This window comes from Electrophorus electricus, chromosome 19 (assembly GCF_041902795.1).
Source record: "Electrophorus electricus isolate QZ-2024a chromosome 19, ASM4190279v1, whole genome shotgun sequence".
In the NCBI taxonomy this organism is placed as follows: Eukaryota; Metazoa; Chordata; class Actinopteri; order Gymnotiformes; family Gymnotidae; genus Electrophorus; species Electrophorus electricus.
Window position 1 is genome coordinate 12,175,001 of NC_137515.1, and position 18,198 is coordinate 12,193,198.

The window sequence follows — 18,198 nt, forward strand, 5'->3', positions numbered from 1 at the left end:
AAGTTTGATTTTAAAGAACAGTACAGATAATTGAATCGAATGTGTTACTTTTTGGCCAATCCCAGTAGCCATAGAAAATTTCAAAAGAAACTTATTTTTAGGGTACAGTGATGTGAAGCTACTCAAATTGGTGTACCAGACAGTGATTTAATTCACCTCCATGCCATATTAAATTCATAAGCTTGTGCAATAACTCACTTTGCTATCTTTAATTTATAAGTGAATTTTGAAAATTGAATTTAAGCACTTTGTCTAAACGAAAATATTCAACCTTTTGAGTTGTTTTATTAGGTGTATTGGTATTGACATTCCTTGAGACAAAACTGACACTGGACAACTTTTCTGCTGACTTTTACTTTACAAACCATCTGTTTACAAACAGTGAACCAATGGCATTAAGGCTCCTTCATCCACTGGGGCACCAATTCTGTGTCATTTCATATTTGATTTCCTGTAGACATGTAATTTACAGACCTTGTTCTTGGATATAAAATGTCAAATGTACTATAGGCACAGAAGTCCCAATGTCGGAACACTTCAGTGGTTGACAGTACAAAAACCTAAACCTAAACTGTCAACCATAGGCCTCCTGAATTTCAATTTAATTAAATTATATAATGTTGGTTTTAATGACCAGTGGTGGAGATGTTTAGAATTGTTTTTAATGTTAGATAAAATCTGTTGTGAGCAGTGACGCGTTGAGCATATATCCTGTTAACCCTTTGGTATGTACTGAGCAGTGAAGCATCATGGCTGTTTTTCAGAGCATATATCCTGTTAACTCTTTTGTGTGTTGTGGTATTTGGACATACAGCAGCACATGCAAGGCATGGAGCGCTCACATAAAAGCCAAGGCGTGGGAACAGGACAAACATTTTATAATGCATGATTAACAAACCATCTGAACGGCCTTACCATTTGTGTATATTGTCCTCTTTAATGCTGGAAACGTACAGTTCCTCTATTTTTTCTCTTGAGTCACAGACTCAGACGAGCCACACCACTGGCCTTGCCTCTTCCTGTTTGTTTATCAGTGAGGTCCTGTTGCTCCTCCCCCAGTCCCTGTACTTTTTCAATGGCAGACAGAATGTCCAATTCTTATACTAAAAAAAAAAATCAGATTTGCAGAGTTCGAGTTATTTACGGAAAAATCACCAAGTTATGCTTTTTTGGCCTAGTTGTATACCTTGTATACCACCTCCCACACACACAGACAAGGGCACCTAAACATCAGCCAAGGTAGTCATAAACTATTTCACTGCTTGAAGCTCAGCAAATCAGGTTTTGCAGTGTGCATTCCCATGTCACTTTATAGTGTTACAGCAGAAAAAGGACAGTTCAATTTAATCAAGGTATATGTTGTGCATGTGTGAATCATTCAAGTTGTGTTGTGAGGACTGACATCTGCAGATCATGGTTATGTGGTGTAGGCCCAGAGGCTAGTAGTTTGCCCCTGACAACCTTCATGTGATGAAAGCCAGTTCTCCATAGTAGTCAGCATGAGGAGAGGCCTGCTAGAGCAAGTTTAGCAATGCTTGCAAGAACTTTGCATTCTCATGTTTATCCCTAACCTTAGCTGAGCAAACAGGTGTCAGTTCTCTTTTTACAGGCCTTTAGTCAGTCTCTCTTGCCCCCTACAAGGAAATATTTGTATATTTACATAATTCTCTAGCACCTCTTAGCTCAGTCAGGTTGTGTTTTCAGAGAGAACATCAGAAAGGATGCATATCTTTAACGATGGCACGTATCTCCCAGTGGGGACTAACTTGTGTAAACAGAATTTGTCTCCTTACTTTTGTAAAGTAAACTTATAGGCTGGCAGAAACATCAGCCAATGGCAAACGTGACTCAAGCCAAGAACTCTTGAATCTGCCAACCAGCACACCCCTCCTCTTTTCACTCAAAAAGTACTGCCACTGCCTTAGGCCAAACATCCCACCATTCTCACAAGTCTGCCAGAGTTATAGAGTGAGAAAATGTTTTTGGGGGTTGGGGCTGGGGGTGTTTAGGTTAGCTCGATGTAAACCATTGAGATGTGTTGGAGTTTGCTGATGCTTAGTTAATGTGTTTTGTCAGCTTTCCAGTAGGAGCATTAAACACCAGAAAAACAGAGTCCAAAAGTTCATGCCTCCTGAGACCAGCCAGCAGGACTGTTTAAACTGGATGTATGTTGGCATGTTACTTTCAGTGCCCACAATGATCAGGCTTACTTTGGAAATGTCTGCTTCTTCCATTAAAAGGTGAGAAAGAGAGTGAGAAATGTTTTAATGCTTTTTTTTTTTTTTCTGTTTTGGATGAGCATCCAAATGTTTTGTCACCAACATCATGAATAAGTGGAATGATAATGTGATTTTCTCCAGAAATACACATCAAAAAACTTTTTTTCCCTTATTTTTGTGGTGTGTAAAAATAACTCTGTCTAAAATACTAATACTCTTGCTAATTTGACAAAGAGGTTAACACATCCCAACAGATCACAAGCTTTGTATAAATTTAAAGATGGGTAATACATGGGCCGATCTCTACAGAGCCTCATATGCTACTTGGTACCACAGTATTTAACCTAGATGTAGTGAAGATTTCTAGTCAAGACAGTGTCCCACAGTTTAAAAACAATGACTTTCCCAAATATTGGTTCTTTACTGATAGCTGGTGTTACATTTTTAGCCCCCTTGTGTTTTGTTGGATTGATATGTAACACTGTTCTGATGCAATATGAATCACATGAATAGTGATCACCATTAATGAAATGTGAAATTTCCTTTCATAAACCACACATCTGAGAAAAACCTTATAGGAACTAGCCGTTTATAGGCCAGAATTTAAGAGATTACTGTGTCATGTAACTGGACACACTGTTCTATTTAGAACCTGAAGTCTCTTGACAGCATATTTATTTGTCTTGTATTTCCAGAGGGGCAGAAAGGAATGAAGATAGAATGTTTTGTTTCCTGCACTACTGGAGAACGGTGGTGTCGTTTAAACCCACCAGGTTTTTTTTTTATTCTCTGGGCAAATGCGATCACCTCTTTTACACACACAATCTCAGATACCAGCATAATCCAGCTGAGTATTGCATCTCGTAAAACCCAATACTGCAAACTCTCTTGTTCATGTCTGCTGACCCATTAACATCTACAGTACACCCTGCAGCCTTAAGCCAAGAATAACTTGTGGATTTATGTCATTGCCTCTTACATTGGCTTGCATTCAACACCAGCCCAAAGCTGCGTAGTATGGTTAACCATAATGGAGATCAACCATCTGGTGGTATTGACCATATATCATCCATTCTTGTGCAGCAAGAGTGGGACCTACTCAGCTATTTTCCTCAAGTGCTTCCAGAAACCTAGAAATATGCCCTGCTTTAGAAGTTTAACACCACCAGACCATGGGCTTTGTTGCTCAGGTAATGGTAAATAAAAGAGATTGCAGAATGTCACGGGAAGATGTAGAACTAATCTCAACCACTCCCACTTGCTTATCTGGAGTCTTGGACATGAGGTTGAAGGTGTTTTTCCTTTCTGCCCGGTGTCTGCCATCATAGTCTTATATGGGCTGCAGAAGGGTTGGAGATTCTTTCGAAGACCAAAGCCCAACCACATTTAATGCATCGCATCAACCCAATGGGACACCATTTTAAGTAGATGTGTAACTCTGTGTATACATATTTGGTACTTCCTTTGCTTGAGGTGGTATGGAAAGTTAAAGTCAAATCCAGCAAGTCCACAATGCAGAGACTGTGGCTTTTCTAGCAAATACATGAATCATCTTTAGAATCATCTCTTTTATTGACTATTTTGATACAGTGAGATTTCTTGATTAGCCAGGTATTATCCCAAAAGGACAATAATCCTAGCTCTGGCCATTTAAAAAAAAAAATATCCAGATGTCCTGCTTTGTGATATACCCCATGTTCACAGAAAACCCTAAGCCCTTTTCCCAAAGGCCATGTTCTTGGGCGAGTGTTGGGGCCCTCTAGTCTTTTGATCTGAGTCCTGCTCTGCCACACCATCCATGTCCCTGAGGTATTTGCTGGCTCTTGGTCCTGCCCGCTCCCTTACTCGCTGAGGCTCTAGAGCTGAAATTATGATGACTTATGACTGGATACAGGCTGAATTGTTTGCTGGAAAAATGTCCAGTGCAGCCAACCCTGAATTTCTTTGACTGTAATTTTCAGTAATGGTGAATTTTAAACTGTTTATGCACACCATAACTCATAATGCCTGAACGTATCTACAATGCTGTGGGAGCAAAAAAATAAATAAAAATCCCAACAGAGTATGATTAACTGTAATTATTTTAATGTTAGCAAATGGCTGTAAAACTGTTTACAGTTTTTTTGCATTGCAAAAATGTGGCGGGGGGAAGAAAACCAGATACTGTTTAAAATACTCTTTATCTTTCTCTTAAAAATATTTAATTTCAAGAGAACTACATCTTCATAGTTCTCCTATTAGCCAATGGGGTATATCACACTACATTAAAATTGGTCCCAAGAAGCATCTGCTAAGTATTTAGGTTGTGTTTTAGATGAACAATTATCAAGGAAGGCTATGGCCCAAAAGGCATTCATTAAAATTGGACAAAAGACCACATTTTTAGCTAGGACAGCTGCATTACTAGATCTAACAACTTCAAAAACTTTGGCAAGTGCATTATTTCATTTGGATTATGCATCTACCCTCTGGCATAACTGCTCTCCTCAGTCTATTAAGACCCACAAAATTCTAAATGAACTAGTCCCTAACTACTTAATTGCTTAAATTAGTAAACCATCTTCACAATTATGCAACTAGAAAGAGTGCAACTAACTGTATACCATTTAGATTTAAGAGTTTAATGGACACAAACATGCTTTTTATATATTGCTTCAGTTATCTAGAATAAACCACTGGTTTTTCTTCAGAGTAGCTTTAAACATGCATTTAAGAAATGGCTGCTGAATAATTTATGGTATAGTTGTAATATTTTAATGCAATTTTCATCTTGGATATTTATTTATTTGTTTATTTATTTGGAGGACTGCAATTTAAATAAGACAGTAGCTGTACTGTATTTTTATCCTCAGCAAAGTTTTTTGTTGAAAGTTCTGTATGACTTCAAGATGCTCTTCGCTTGCTAGTGAAGACCCTCTCTAACAAGGCCACTTTCCTTCTGCCTAAAACACTGGTAGCATGCACCCTCCAAAATGAATTTGCTATGTGCAACTTTAACAAGCAATTTAGAGATGCACACAAGTACTGCAAAATGAAACAGTTCCTGTTGTCTTGTATCTTAGCCCATTATAAGCTCTTGCAGGCACTTTGTGTGGTATGCTGTGAGATCCTAAGCCATGCTCCAGGGCCTGGCTGCTGTTCTACTGATAGTATAGTGAAACAGGGGGTTGGCAGAACAAACAGGACTTGAAGCTCTTGTGCTCATAGTCCTGTTTTGGGATTGTGTATTAATTAAGCATTATGTCAGATTTATTCATACTTTTCCTACTGTTCATAACTGAAGCCCAGAATGATTATCTGTCAAAATGTTATTATAGCTGGAATTATTTTTTTTTTGCTTGATGGTGAAAAGGGTTATTTATTGTGCAATGGAAGTCGTAGCCATAGAGGAATTTTGAGCCACAGTTTTGTACTATTATTCAGAAGTCTAATAAGCTAAACTGGTTTTAATTACATGAGGGGCTCCTTTTGGTCTTTTCAATTAAGCTGAATGCTGTGAATTAGATTATGTACAAGTAGGGTTTTCTTTTTCATTTAGTGAGGGACATAAGTGTGCTGTGGTGGACTTCCCTTTGGTGCATATGTCATAAAACATTCATAGCCAAGAAACCCAAGTAACCTTTTGAGACAGGGCTTGCTAGTCTTTGTTTTGCATGGTGCTCAATTAGTGATACCCGATATGATTTATAATGAGTGTGGTTGGGTCTGTAACTGAACTACCACAGCATACAGCCACCCTAATTATGGTTTAAGGTATACACAAGAACCTGATAGTGAGAGAGACAATTTTTGCATTGTGTCCTTTTTATTCAACGACCTGTTGCACTTCTATATTTAGCGGCCTTGTTATGACTACCAGAATTCGTGTCGATAAACACAGAGCTTTGCTGAGTTTTGTGGAGTGGCGAGTGCTTGGAGGGTTGTTATTATCCCATCATTTGTGTGGAAGATCTGAGGAGCAGAGCTAGGGCACTGCTATGTAATTACGCTCTGACCACAAAAAAAAATCTGCAGCTTTTAGTGAAATCAGCCCTCCTCTCTCTCTCTCTCTGGACATTCTGTGTGTGGGGGTGCATGCGTGTGCATGCATATTTTTAGCTAGGCCGCCACAGCATGCCACACTTCTATGCTTCCGGACCTCACTCGGAGACCAACTCGGCTGCTGCTCGTGCTCCCATCTTGTGCTGCTCTTTCTTTCACTCTCCTCTCGCGCTGCTGTGCCACCTTCTTAAGATTTTCTGATTGCATGACAAAAGGGAATGAAAGCCTCACCTTCAAAATATCACTTTTTTCACTTTGTTACTGGTAATCTTTCTAACCATTTTAATACACAGTGAATAAATTCCAGTAGTGCAATAAAACAAAAATTAAAACCCAACTCTAGTAGCTTTTTTTTTCATGACTCTTGATTTCTGCTCATAGTGTCAGTCAGTTAAAAGGATGTTTTTGGTGTGGATGACCACATATAACTACTGCTAAGCACTGGGTTCAGCGTCTCAGAAATCAATCACAGCTCAGCTGCGAAGAAACAAAAACACATGCACAGGCTGCTCTCACTGTCATGTTTCCCTTTGGCAGGCCTAGCCTCAGCTTGTGAGCATCCATGGTGGTCCGTATGCAGGTTTTTGCCAACAACTGACAGATATTTAGGTGTGTGGACCTCCTAGACCTCAGGCAAAGCAATACCATTTGTGCAATTCTTGAGTGTTTTAGGATAAAATTGATTTGGGGGGGGGGGGGGGTATTGCTATATGCCAATTGTCATGTGTAACTATTGAATGTTTCAAGAGAGATTCCATGCTGCAGGTGGATTTGCTTGCCCTGTTTTTAAATTGGTTTGATGTGATGGACAGTTTCCATTAATTGCTATATGGCATGATTGACTGTAATTTCACCATACTGGTCATTACCTGTAGGTATTAGCTAGTTACAAAAAAGGCTTCACCAGAGAACATCTGCCTTTACCAGGTATCTACCTCATACCATCCACCATGTTATACACTTTTTGTGTTATATTTGCCCATGAGCTAGTGCTTGCAGGCTATGATGATCATTTTGCCCTTCCCTAGGTAGTAGATATGCTTATTACATGGCGATATAAAAATAATGTTAAAATATTTGAGCCTTCGCTTGTATGCTCTTCTTTGTACAATTGAGGTTTTGTGACTGTGTGTGTGTGTGTGTGTGTGTGTGTGTAGCCAGAGGAATTCACTGATGACCAGAATGCTAGCCCACTGCTGTTGAAAGGGCCCCCAGTTGGCCAACTCCAGTAACCCTTCTAATATGTAGTAAGGAAGGTTGGCTTTGGAAATCTGGCTCTTCCCTTCAAATGCCCATCTAGTGACTGGGACACTTGCTAGGGGTTTATTATCTTTTCTCTGCCCGAGTGGCCATTCTGGACAGAAATGGACTCTGGCATTCAGCCCCCTTGGGCTTTCTTCTTCCTGGTCAAAGCATCTGCCTGCCAGCGGATGTGGGGCACCTCCAGGAGCTGTTTTTCCTACTTGTCACCCTGGGCTAAATGCATCTGCAGACATAGTTATGGAACAGGCTTGAAGGGACTCCCTCTTCCTTCTGGACCTGCTTCAAGCAGATTCTGTTTGATTACAGGATGTCCACACCTGTGAAACTACAACTCGTGTCCTTGTCAAGAGTTTGGTGGGAAGACCTTATTTCACTTGCTTATATTTTATGATCATGGCAACCATCTGAAGACAGAATGACCCTCCAGAGGGCAAGATGGAGTGTTAACAAGCTCCTACATTTTTGACCTGGTCAAGAGTGCAGTTACTCCCCCTCCTCATCACTCTCCCATGCTGGACGCCTGGCTTCCCCTCCAGGATTGTCTGGAGAAGGGGGTTACAGCCTCCTTGCTGTTTGCCATCACCTCTTTACAAGTGCCTGAGTGACCCGCCTGCCAACGGTTGCCAGGCGCATTGCATGCTGAAAAAAGAGAATGCGCCATGAAAGACAGCGATTCAGGGATCCAAGCGTGGACAGGCATGCAGAGCCAAAATAATCAGATCTGCCTCTTGGCCCAGGCTTCCACACTGGCCTCTTTGTTGATCCCCGTGCATACCCCCATGCTCTCACTGCCATAGACACCCCAAATACAGGTCTGCCTTGAATGGTGAAGGTGAAGGGGCTGAAGTTGTGTTTTTGAGTATAAGGCATTTGTCGCTGCAGAACTGCTGTGGATTTAAGCATGCTTTATTTATTTGTCAGCAGGAAGCTACACATGAAGGGGCATCCTACACATTGCATTTAGAAGTAATATATAAGATAATTTGATCATAGCATATTCCATTTTTTGGTGGCTGTGTAATTCTTGTGTGTTGGTGCAAAAATTTAACTATTGCAAAAAAATGTCATTAAGTGCTATGTGGCCAAAAGCACAGATGTTTTTTTTTTGTTTGTTTGTTTTTCAAATCACATCATTTTCATATTATAACCAGTGTATCATGGGTCATTTTTGAAGATGAACAGTTTTTCACACCTCAAATTAAGATGTTGTTGGCTTAGAGCTATGCAGCAGGAGGAAGTTCAGGGCAAGTTTTGCAGTTACTGTGAACATGCAAACAATTAACATCTCCGTCTTCATTTGTCAGCCTGTTTGAGCATAAATCACTCTGAGTAAATCTGTTATTTGGCTGGAAAACATTCATCTTAGTTTTCTCCCTCAGGGTACAGCAGAGCACCATGGCAGGGTTGTCCTGCGCTAACGCAATGTCTTCAGGAAACTAGTTTGGACGCTTGTTCTTTATCCAATTTAGTTTTTAATTTGGTTAAATATCTGGTGAAATATCATCTGATATTGCTTGGTGTTGGCCTGCTGAAAGGGGGAGTGTAAACCACACTTCTCAGTGGTACTACCTAAACAATGAAATGGTCATTTGATGTGAGAACTGTCTGGGTTTTTTTTGCTGGTTTTGGCTCAGCTTATCTTCCTACCTCATATAAGGATAAGTAGCATCATCTGTCTGTCTATTCTGTGAGTAAATGAAAAAACACTTTTGTAAGTCGCGCTGGATAAGAGCGTCTGCTAAATGCCATAAATATAAACGTCTGCATCCCTGTAAACCATGAATAGTGGTTCAGCTCAGCCTGGTAGACAGATTTCTCCATCCAGCAGTAACGTTCCAACTGTTTAAAGTCTGATTACTTTTTTATGAGGGAGAACTGTTCAAATGATTATACTGCACAAGATATCCAGTTTTGTCAGTGGTCTTAATGTGCTCATAACTGGCTTGATTTTCAAAAAAATCGCATTTCTTTTAATCTCTTAATCTTACTAAAATTGATGATGGTTTTCCTTACATTATTTTTCCATTATACCCAAATTACAGATCCGATTTCTATGGGGTTTTTTTGGGGGGGTTTTTTATAATATGTTCTATGCTTCTATGTTCTACTGCTGATGCACTAATATGTACAATATAATCTAAGTGCTGCGAGGTGAAGGGCGTGGAGACCTTAATGTAAAATTGAGCAGAATATCTTGAATGAAATATTCCCATTTTCATTGATGTGGTTTGTGTTGTGCACTAGTTTCAGCCTGGGACATTGCATTTAAAAGGCATTGAAGAAATTTCTAACCAAATATCGGAATTAACCGGTTTTGATCAGCTGTCCATCCGAACACGAAAGGAGCAAATGGAATCACAGCCATAATATTCAGAGTATGATTCAGACAGGATTAGTTTTACATGGGAAGGTGGGATAATTTATTACCAGCGTTTTCCAGTAATTTTAGTCCCGTCCGAATGCGCCATAAAGTCGATAAAAACGACTGGCGTCACTAAAGATTACGGCGCCTTTTTCTGCAAAATGAGCAATAAAAAACCCAGGTTGTATGAATCCCGTGCGAATCGACATGTGGGTAAATATTTTCATTCTGTGGAAAATGAGTTTTTGACGGTTTTTCTTAGGTATGGAGGTGCTGGAGAAGGTATTTAGTTTCGTCGTGCATGGTACCTTAGGTCGTTCAAGTTGTGCCAAACCTCAGATGTCGCAGCTTTAGTTAAGTAATTTTGTAGCGCGGCCTATAGCCTACATACGTGTTATGAACATGTAGCCTATTAATTTTCAAACTAAAATTTCATTGCTGCTATTAATGGATTCTAAAATGGAGAGGTAACGGCAGTGCGTAAATCGAGGAGCCAGTCCCATCTCAGTCATTTCTGCAGCGATTTCTTATTCCGTGCGAATCGGTCTAAAATGTTATTGTCGTTTACTGACTATAGTAATATTACTTGGCCTCCCCATGCACAAATAATCCCATCCGCATAGGGCGTATAGTAAAACGTGTCTTGAAAGTTAGTGTAATTTCAGACTTTATAAACAAAAGGTATTAGCAGAGGAGAGCAGAATGCATACATAATCCCTTGCATAATTGTGATGTTGCAAAGTTAAATTACTCCAGGAATGTAATGTAAATAAAAATGTGATGTTCTTGCAGGTCCACTACAGATAGCATAATACTATCATTTCCCAGGGTGCTGCATGTCTGTTGTAAGCTTTGTGAAAGATGGATTGAACAGGTCAGTCAGGAGTAGCCCTCTGCTTCATTTATGTGCTAATAGGTCAGCCAGCAGTGCATTCTGGAGTGCTGCACACTAATAGAGCACTGTTTAATTATGTGGATGACCTCAGTGTGGACAAGCTGCTTACTACATCCCAACTGTGGTTTCCTACTCATGGGCTCCAATGCACTTTTATACAAGGCTAACTATCATAAAGATTAGTGCAAAGAAGAATAACAGTGGCGTAAATCTTGACTTCTACATGTTGATCTTTTATGTCTTGCTATAGCAGACAAGGGGGAACACGAAAGGTGAAGGGATGGAGTCTAACCTGACTGTTTTAAGAAACAACATGTTATTAGGACTTTAAGTCAGCAGACACAAATTATGCCCTGTCATGCACAAATGCAGTGATTTTCACATGTTATTTATTGTCAGAAGGAAGTCATCCTTCAGGGTTAAACAAGAATGTAATTATCATGTTATTATATATTACATTACATAAACACCAACTCAGTTGCTGTCGCTAGCGATTTATCCCTGAATGAGATCTGTCCTCTGACACCGAGTCATCTTATGGTTACATTCTACTTAAAATAGTTACTGCTGGTTTTGGACAGAAAGCCTTGTTACTATTTCGTAGGTCTGAAGCCTGCCTCATATCGGCTTTATAATTAACTGAATTGAAGGCTCTTTCACTGCATCAGAAAGATGGTAATCTACTGGACTGTGAGTCGTTTTATGATTAATTAGCCAGTACTTTGGACACTGTTGCAGGGTTGAGCTCATTTGTTTCTAAAGCTCTGCTTTTGGCAATGCCTGTTTTCATCAGAATCATAGTGCTTGGAAGTTTTTTTTTGTTTTGTTTTGTTTGTTTTTTTTAAAGCATCTGTGCTTTATGAAAATATACCTCTGTAGGCTCGTTGCCCGGGTTCTGCCCCAAATTTCCTTTTCCATACTGCTTCTAAAAGTCATGTCTGTTTTGTTTCTGGAGTTGAAACATATTCTAACATTTGTTTCTGCTCATTGAATATCTGGCCCTAAAATTTATTTCCATAACTGTCACTTTTGTTTTTGCAGAAATAATGGTGGCCCATACTGTGTAGTAGGTCTGATCTCCAATGATTGCTTTTAGTATTGGAAATGGATATTTGTAATTTCTTGTTGAGTGACTGTACTTGTGCATGTCTATCTGCTGTTAAAAAGATACAGCTAAGGAGGAAAAAAGGATTTTTCCACTTTATCAAACTCAGCCTAGCAGAACCTGGAGCATTAGTTGAATTGATTGAACATGGAGAGGTTTGTATAATCAGACCTCTCAACACATCCTAATAATTCAAAAGTGCATATTCCAAGTTGCAGGTCCAAGGTTGTGTCAACAGGAATCCTCTAATGCTCCCTCTGTCCATCTTCCACAGTGGCTGATGTGAAACTCTTGGAGTCCGGGGAGATCGAGCCATTAGCTGAGGCCCAGAGTGGAGGTTTGCCAACAGCTGAAGGTACAGTAGCAGGATCTGAATTCATCTATACAGCCCCAGCCATGTTTTACAATGTGGACTACCTAGTATATGCTACATTAAGATATGTGCTGCCGGCTATATTAGTGCTCACCTGCTTACCATCAGCAGACCTTATTGTCTGGTTCATGTTTGCTTTTATCTGCATGAGGGAGTAATCATTTACTTAAGGGTTGCGTTCCAAAGATATCACCTTGGGGCTTCTGGACAGAATATTCCAGAGCCTTTGGCATATGCCCAGTGCAATTTAAGCTTAACCTCTCTCAGCTTGAACCGTCAGCCTCCTTAGTGCTTCTAAGTCCTTCCAAAAATGTTTTGGTTCTCACTTGGTTGAGGTGCCCTGGTGACTCACAAGTGCACAGGGACCATCTCAACTTATGTCCCCAAACAACAAGACCATTTCCCCCAGTTAAATTTCAGGTCAAAGACATGCGATTACAACCCCCAGAAGTAATTAACCTCAAATAAAGCATTAACTCTGGTGGGTCTCTCTCCCTCCCATAACACTGACATGGAACTTGGAGGCAAAATCCAAACCCACCTCCCCCCGGTCACCAAGTCGACCTCAACAGTACTGACAACCAGCCCTTTGGGCCACACACTTCCATGCAATGAAAAGAAATAATGACTGTATGAACATTTATAGCCTGGTTCTGGACATCAAGCTTTATAGGAAGGCCTCAAGTGAAGATCGGGATCTTGATATATTACGCTTAAGGTTGCTGTGCTGGGCTGAGAGCTTTTATACACACATAAATCATGAAGAAAGGAAATCGGACCACTTCGCCCTGCCAGAGCTGCTTAATAGTAGAGCAGGAAAGTGGAATGCTATGCCGTGGAGACTTGTTTGTGTTGGCCGTTGGGACAAGGGGTCTGGGGACGAAAGCAATCAGAAAGAGTTTTTGAAAATTACAAGAAAAAGCAAGCAAGGAGAAGTGTGTCTTGAACCTGTACTTTTAAAAGTAAAATGGCAATGTGAAGAAAAAAGTAAAGCTGCTTTGCTCTCACTGAGTTGTGTCCTTTGAAAGCCTGGGGTCGGTACTGCAGTGTCTGTTTAAATTTGAGATTTTCTACACATTGTAGAAAAATAGGCAAACAGAAGAGGTATATTTTGCAGCAGCTAAAAATCATATATTGGCCAAGTTTGTTGCCTGAATGTGCATGTGCACGTCTGTCATTGCATCGGGTTACATAGGTCTGATTTATTATCACTCAGTTGTGACTTTATACTCAGTCAGTCTATTTGCTTTATAGTTTTGGCCCCCTCTGTGTTTTCATTGCACATTCTGTATGGCCATTTACACAGCTGAGTATGTGGTGTTCTGGTGGAAGAGGTGGCATTAGCTCCAAGAGGAGGCAGCTTCTCGTTATTTATTTCCCATGAAAGTGCAGAATCTGTCAGCCTTTAAGGTCCTGATACCCATTACCCCAGTGTAGGAGCTATGACCCTATCTGAGGAGCTTGGTGTTTGATCAGTATTGATGACTAATACCCTGTGGATTCTTAAGTCAGGCACTGTTTCAAGGCACGTGAGTCTCAGCAGCTGGAAATGTATTTTGTTTTTTGGAGGGGATAGAAACATTTCTGAATCGCACTATTAAACATGTTTTTATTACACTTGTCTTGTCTGACAAGGACAATGTGTTTATATGTGTGCACCTTGGATGCATTTTATGAGAAGTGCTGTTGCTTTGATGGTCATTGCTGATGTGCCAGGTGCTCACACGGGCCCTGAGCTGTTGGTCAGGTGAGGGAGGGCTACACAGGCTTGTCGGATCCGCCCACCTTGCTCATCACCCTTGATGGTGGCCACCCACAAAAGGACAAACACACTCAAGCCTGCCTGCCTGCCAACTCCTCCTGCCGGAAACAAAATCAGGAGAAGCAGAGATTGCCCTGAATAGAAGAAAGCTTGAAGTAGAAAACAAAGTAAGGGTAATGTGAGGGAGAGTGCCTACAGAGGGGATAAGAGAAACCATGAAGAGAAAGAGAGACAGACTGAAAGAGAGAGGGAGGAGAGAAACAGAGGGAGAAAGGAAGAGGGGCAGCATTCCAAAAGACAGGCCAGGACGCTTTAATTAAACATGCAGGCAATGACATCATCTGTTAGTGCTCCTTTGTGGTGATGGGCACCGTTAGTGGAGTTTCCATTTCGTCAGGTCTGAGGCTGTCTCAAGCCAGTGCAGCACAGCCATTTTAAGCATACTCCCGTGTAGTCGGTGGCTTGGCTCTGCGATCCATGTGCATTCCTGCACTGATCCAGTTAACAGTAATTTACAGTGGACCAGCTGAGGTAAAAGCTTACTCTGGCATGCTTCAAGTAAATTCTAAAAGTGAAACTCTGTTGGCAAATGCCTGTGACTATGCAGAACATGTTTGCATGTTCTGTGGTAGCTTCTAAATGCTTTTGAGAACCACATTAAATATTTCACCCAATGCATGAGGTTGTTTTTGCCAGCCAATCTTATTCAAGCTTTGCCACCCCCACCCCTCCCCCTTTCCTGGAGGTTGGGTTTCATAAATTTGAGTTTTAATCTCTGGCTATGTTGCAAAGAAGATGCCAAGTGACAGAGGTCCCTAAGATCATTAGCTCACTGCCTCTCAAGTATTTCTGACCTCTGTTTGTTTCTTATGTTGAAGGTTCAAAGCAAGCATATTTGCCTTACCAGTCATTTAGACAGAGGTGTGTGTGTGTGTGTGTGTGTGCAGATCTGTTTTTACTATATCAGGGGACATTGACCACTAGGCACTAACACATCTCCTCAGAACGGCAAGTCGGAGCCTGTCTCTGTCCTATTCTCACCGGTCTGCAGGAGAAAGCTGGCAGCCTCTTCTCTCATTTTATAGCACTGTATGCTGGACATAGCAGGAGACTGCTTTGATTATTCTAATTGGAGAATGTTAAAAGGTCCCCTCACAATGCGCCCAAGAGCAGGCAGGCATTATATCAATCAATATGAAACAGACCAAGTCATACAGTCAAGTGAACATCAAAGCAGAGATTTCACATCATAAGCGGCTACATTCACATATGCACACACTAACCACATGCAAGCATGTTAACCAGAATGCAAACCCCTCATAACTGTTGCCAGCATTGTAGCAGTTTATTAGATTATATATAATTGAATAAAACCACAAGAGCAAAAATTCTGTTGTAAGGGCCACAAGTGAAAATGCTGAAATCCTCCCAGATGGATGTGACTACTCCGAGCGCTTTATGAGAACGATGCTGTTTATCCATACTTATTCCAATCTGTGTTTGTGTGTTGGCCAACAGCACTGTGGCCCACAGGGAGGAAAAACATCAAAGCATTGAGTTATTCCACATTTGGAATATCCTTCCATTCTGACTTTGCCTATCCTTGGCTAGTTAGCTGTGCACAATTTCGATTTACTTTGCCCTATTCGAAAGCATTGTGCAGCTTGGCAACAGGTGGCAAACAGAGTGTATTTCATTCACCTTTGATGTATTATCCACCCTCTTCATGCCCCCTGTGCAGTGCATCTCATATAATCCAGGTGCCTGATTTCATCGGACAGTGACCATAATGAGGTGGTATTAAAACAAAATTGTGCCTCCAGCAAAAAGAGCTAGAGCACGCTGAAGCATGCCAGCGGTGTCTGGCTGCAGCCAGAGGTGGTCTCCCATCCCATCTTAAAAGTTTTGGCAGTGCTGTCTGCTGCTCACCGGTATGTAATCGCATAGTGTGCCGTGGGCCCCCTCAACACTGCGTCTCATCTCTGCACTAACTGAGCCTAGAGCAGCCAGTCAGAGCCAAACTGATGAAAGATAGTGGGGAACCTGTAAGAACCTGTAAGAACCTCTCCCTCACTGTCTCGCTCTCTTGCACACAGTGTTATCTTGGTCACTGTGTAGCACTAACATGTCTCTTCCATGCTTCTTTGCTCTCCTGCCTGCTTTTTCAGATGCATATCATCCCCTTGTCATCACTTCCCAGTTACCATGACGCTAGTCATTTTGACGTTTGTAGAAATCAGTTAAGCACCCTATTAAAATATTTAAGAAGTGTTAAATTGGTTGGGGTCTCAGATTAACTTCTTTTGTCAAATGTGTGATTTGTCATCTGTGTAAATGGAATTCAAATTCTGGTTGATTTGCATTACGATCAAAGTAAAAAATTTGAAAAAATACTTGGTACAGTCAGACAACTAGTTGGGTTACTTAGTGGTAGGCTGACCAGTTCCATTTTTGGTTACTGTTCTTGTAAGCCTCATGCGTAAGGCCAGGGGTAGGCTAAATAGACATGACCTCAGCTGTGTTTGGGAAGAGCTGGGGAGCTAGTGAGTGTGCCTTGAGTGGCAAAAGGGCTCCTCATGGGTGGATGATAAGGTAGAGGTCTGGCGCTCGGGTCTCTCACTGTTTATTTGAGCTCTGTCTGGCTCCTCATATTCTGAGGTCACCCCTTTCACACACTGAGGCTGACCAGAGCCTTTCTTTTTCTTTCTCTCTCTCTCTCTCTCTCCATCTCTCCATCTCCACACACACACACACACACACACACACACACACATGCTCGCTTGCTCACCCCCACTCTTTTCCTCTCTCTCTCTGACTCTCTCTCTCTCCCCTCTTCTAGTCATGTAGCATTCCTTTGCTCCACACTAGTGTGCCATCTTGCATGCCACAGAGATCAGTAGGGTAGGCTCTGAAGCAAATCTGACCCAAACACTGACTCAAATCCACAAAAATGAAAGCTCCACGGGTATAGCCATAGATTCTGTCTTTATGTGAAGTGTTAAAAAACCCTAGCTATTTCTTTTGTTGTTTTTAGATGACTTGAAAATCAGTTTTCAAAATAAGTGCTTATAATGCTATTTTACACCGGCACACAAAACCCACTATGTCAAGTTGTCCTGGCTCTCTGGCTATGGATATTTCCTTTCCCATAGCTCATCCATTATGTCCATCGCATGTTTGCCATAGTTGTCAAAGTACTCTTAACAATGAGTGTGACCTATGTGAGATACTTGTCTTGCAACCAAACACCCCCCCCCCCCCCCACGCGCGCGCGCGCGCATACTGTAGCTCTGCCAAAACCAACACAAGCCTTCCTGATTCTCACCATCCACCCGCAAGCCATCAAGCTGGGGCTATTCAGAAGAATGTGTTTGTTTCATTGGCTGGGAGGGGGGGGGGAAAGCTACAGTTACTTAATCCAGATGTGGTGGATTGCCGCAGCCTCTGAGTTCAGCAGTTCGTGAGCGCTCAGGCCCTCTTAAACAGGAGTTGCTGGCCTCTGAGATACTGTTGCTGCATTTCTGGCCTCTGATGGAGCTATAACCTTTACATTTTAATTCCACACAGTTCACAAAATGTTTGAAGTTAAAAAATAAATCCCACACTCTTCCCACTTAGCTGTTGTGTGGTGCATATACAACAATGAAGTGAGATAATCAGAGCTGGTTGGCTTGGATTGGTAACGAGTGGCTTATTCCGTTTCTCTATTGATGTCCAGGCTCCTGAAATTTTGTCCTTTTTTGCCCCCAGGATACTTCTTGGAGTTTGTGGAGATGCCAAGCAACATGACCATAATGCAGGGCCAGACTGCCACGCTGCACTGCAAGGTGTCTGGCCACCCTCGACCCAGCATCCGCTGGCTGAAGAACGATGCACCCGTGGTGCAGGAGCAGGGCCGTATCTCCATCCGCAAGACTGAGTCGGGCTCCAAGCTCCGCATCCAGGACCTGGACACCACAGACACAGGCTACTACCAGTGTGTCGCCTCCAACACTCTCAAAGTCATCTCCGCCACCGGCGTCCTTTACGTCCGCCTGGGTGAGAGCTGCAGTCAGTGAGGGGAACTGACCTGTTCATTTCTTTGTGGGCCGCTAAGTACATTCTGGTTTTGCCGGTGTTACTGTAGCGGAAATAATTTCCTACTGCTAAATTGAGACTTTTCTTTGTTCTGTAGCAGT

General features: G+C 41.6%; 1 protein-coding gene and 2 long non-coding RNA genes across 6 annotated transcripts in view; 1 reads left to right on the top strand and 2 right to left on the bottom strand.

Annotated features, from left to right (window-relative positions):
• Nucleotides 1–1,189, bottom strand: part of LOC145652421 (uncharacterized) — an 11,529-nt gene extending 10,340 nt beyond the window's left edge. Inside the window, exon 1 of the long non-coding RNA XR_014118723.1 lies at nt 916–1,189. This is a non-coding gene — a long non-coding RNA (uncharacterized LOC145652421). The remainder of the gene's footprint in view (nt 1–915) is intronic.
• ror2 (receptor tyrosine kinase-like orphan receptor 2) overlaps nt 1–18,198 on the top strand; it is a 60,535-nt gene that overhangs the window by 28,860 nt on the left and 13,477 nt on the right. For 2 of the 3 annotated variants that reach the window (XM_035535440.2, XM_027009002.3), the window contains exons 2-3: nt 12,160–12,240; nt 17,771–18,058. In XM_035535440.2, coding sequence (XP_035391333.1) covers nt 12,160–12,240; nt 17,771–18,058 — 369 coding nt within the window. Of the gene's footprint in view, nt 1–11,947; nt 12,041–12,159; nt 12,241–17,770; nt 18,059–18,198 lie in introns of all 3 variants that reach the window. The other variant, XM_081702748.1, reaches the window with a different exon arrangement.
• The window catches only part of LOC113576743 (uncharacterized), a 42,886-nt gene continuing 37,563 nt past the window's right edge, over nt 12,876–18,198 (bottom strand). The window contains exons 3-4 of one of the 2 annotated variants that reach the window (XR_014118722.1): nt 13,918–14,118; nt 12,876–13,131 (exon numbers count right to left, since the gene is read on the bottom strand). This is a non-coding gene — a long non-coding RNA (uncharacterized LOC113576743). Of the gene's footprint in view, nt 13,132–13,832; nt 14,119–18,198 lie in introns of those variants that run through there. The other variant, XR_003410550.3, reaches the window with a different exon arrangement.